The following is a 2,304-nucleotide window of genomic DNA, read 5'->3' as shown; positions in this document are numbered from 1 at the left end:
ATACACAGCTTTGATAAGAAAGATACACAATAGAAAGGAAAATAAAAAAGCAAAGCTCTTTCTTTTTTAACTCCATGTACAGGTTTATTTCATTAAATTAGGGATCAAGAAAACTTCTGTAAAGGGTCAAAGATAACATATTTTAGGTCTTCTTGGCCACGCAGTTTTCATTCCAACTATTAAACTCCTATTGAGTATAAAAGTAGCCACAGACAATATAAAATCAAATGAGTTCATGATTCTATTCCAATAATTTATTTATGAAGACTAAAACTTGAATTCACATAATTTTCATATATCACCAATTATTTTTCTTCTTTTGATTGGTTTTCAATCATTTAAAAATATAAAAACCAGGTCGGGTGCAGTGGCTCATATCTGTAATGCTGGTACTTTGGGAGGCCGAGGCAAGTGGATCACCTGAGGTCAGGAGTTCCAGAATAGCCTGGCCCAACATGGCGAAACCCTGTCTCTACTAAAAATACAAAAATTAGCTGGACATGGTAGTGGGCGCCTTTAATCCCAGCTACTCAGGAGGCTGAGGCAGGAGAATCTCTTGAACCCGGGAGGTGGCGGCTGCAGTGAGCCGAGATGGCATGACTGTACTCCAGCCTGGGTAAGACAGCAAGATTCCGTCTCAAAAAAATAAAAATAAAAAAATATATAAAACCACTTTTAGCTCATGGGATGTTCCAAAACAAGCAACAGGCTGAATTTGGCCCACGCACTGCAGTTTGCCAACCCCCACATTTAATGGTTACCTTCAACAACGCTTGGCTAAATCTTCTCATTACATTCAAGTACATCTCATGGGTCTTTGGATCCCTCTGCTGGGTATCTTGATCTTCACATTCCACGATCACATACCTTAAAAATATGTTTGAGCCATTCGTGTGATGTGAAACGAAATTTAGATTCAGTTTGCAAATACTCATTATCATTTCACTAAAACAGGTTAATTTACACATGCAAAAATAATCAAATTGGAGTAATAAAACACATTTTATCATCTCTTTTAAAAGTGAAAAGTTACAGAGGAACACATACAACCATCAATAAAAGGTAAATTAAGAGTGATAATGCCTTAATTTGTGTAATATCCCAAATTTTCTAAAACTTTTGCCACCAAAACAAGCATTTTCTCCTATTTATGAGGTAGAGTATTAACATCCTCAGAAATCATCTAAGCTCATATATTTACTGAGTAACTGGAGAACAAAAACTATTATTTTCATAATCTGCATAATACTTTGGTATTACATAAGGCTCTCTGATTCTGAAAACCTCTCTGAAGCTACTCCTGTCACTTATATTTTTGAAAGATGAATAAAATTTTAAGTAATTTTTTTCTTTCCCATCCAGTTTCCCGTTTTTCAAAGATTCATACATAATCTTTAACTTCCCAATTAAAAAACTATGGTTTTAGAGAGTAAAAGACATTTTAAATGTTTTCTTAAACCTAATCTGCTTATACAATTATAAAAATCATATAAGCAATGATCTGAGTAAGATTTTATAGGTCTTCTAATCCAGTGTTTCTAAATGTTCCACTGGGAACAAACCAAAGCAAATAACAGGTTGGGAATGGTGGCTCACGCCTATAATCCCAGCGTTTTGGGGAGGCCTAGGAAGGAGATCACTTGAGGTCAGGAGTTTGAGACCAGCCTCTACATTTAAAAAAAAAAAAAATTACATATAAGCCAGGTGTGGTGACACCGCCTACAGTTCCAGCTACTAAGGAGGTTGAAGTGAGAAGACAGCTTGAGCACATGTGAAGCTGCAGTAAGCTATGATTGTACCATTACACTCTAGCTTGGGCAACAAACGGAGATGGTACCTCTTAAAAAGAAAAAAAAAGGTATCAGAGCTTGATACACACAGCCACATATGCACATAGATGCATAGAACTGAAAAGTTTCACAAAGCAACATCCTGTGAACAATATGTTAATATTTGCTATTCTGTTTATTTTTCTTTAAATAACAAATGCTAGACTGAAACTTTAAATTGCTTTCAGTGGATCATGATGATGTGTAGTTTGAAAACTATCAATCTCAATCAACTTGCTTGCTTTATCAACAGTGAAACTTAGAGGGGCTGTGTCTTGTCTATGGTGGTATGATTGATTATAAAACTGAGATAGAAACCCAGGACTTTGGGCTCCCAGGTCAGACTTTTTTGATTTTACTAAGTTGACTTTCACACTGTTTTATCCTTAAAACACATACAAAACTTTTTAATCTCCTTAACTGTCAATGTTTCCCAAATCTCAAGTCACGGACGCTTATTATTATCCTTTCTACT

The 2,304-nt window shown here is 35.5% G+C and overlaps 1 protein-coding gene across 1 annotated transcript in view; it reads right to left on the bottom strand.

Moving 5' to 3' along the window:
• The window catches only part of LOC105539389 (phosphatidylinositol 3-kinase catalytic subunit type 3-like), a gene marked incomplete at its 5' end in the record, with an annotated part of 39,794 nt that overhangs the window by 28,911 nt on the left and 8,579 nt on the right, over window positions 1-2,304 (bottom strand). The window contains one exon of the mRNA XM_011979636.1: window positions 762-867. Coding sequence (XP_011835026.1) covers window positions 762-867 — 106 coding nt within the window. The remainder of the gene's footprint in view (window positions 1-761; window positions 868-2,304) is intronic.

This window comes from Mandrillus leucophaeus, unplaced genomic scaffold, assembly GCF_000951045.1.
Source record: "Mandrillus leucophaeus isolate KB7577 unplaced genomic scaffold, Mleu.le_1.0 Scaffold2043, whole genome shotgun sequence".
NCBI classification, from domain to species: Eukaryota; Metazoa; Chordata; class Mammalia; order Primates; family Cercopithecidae; genus Mandrillus; species Mandrillus leucophaeus.
This window is presented reverse-complemented; position numbering and strand designations above follow the sequence as displayed.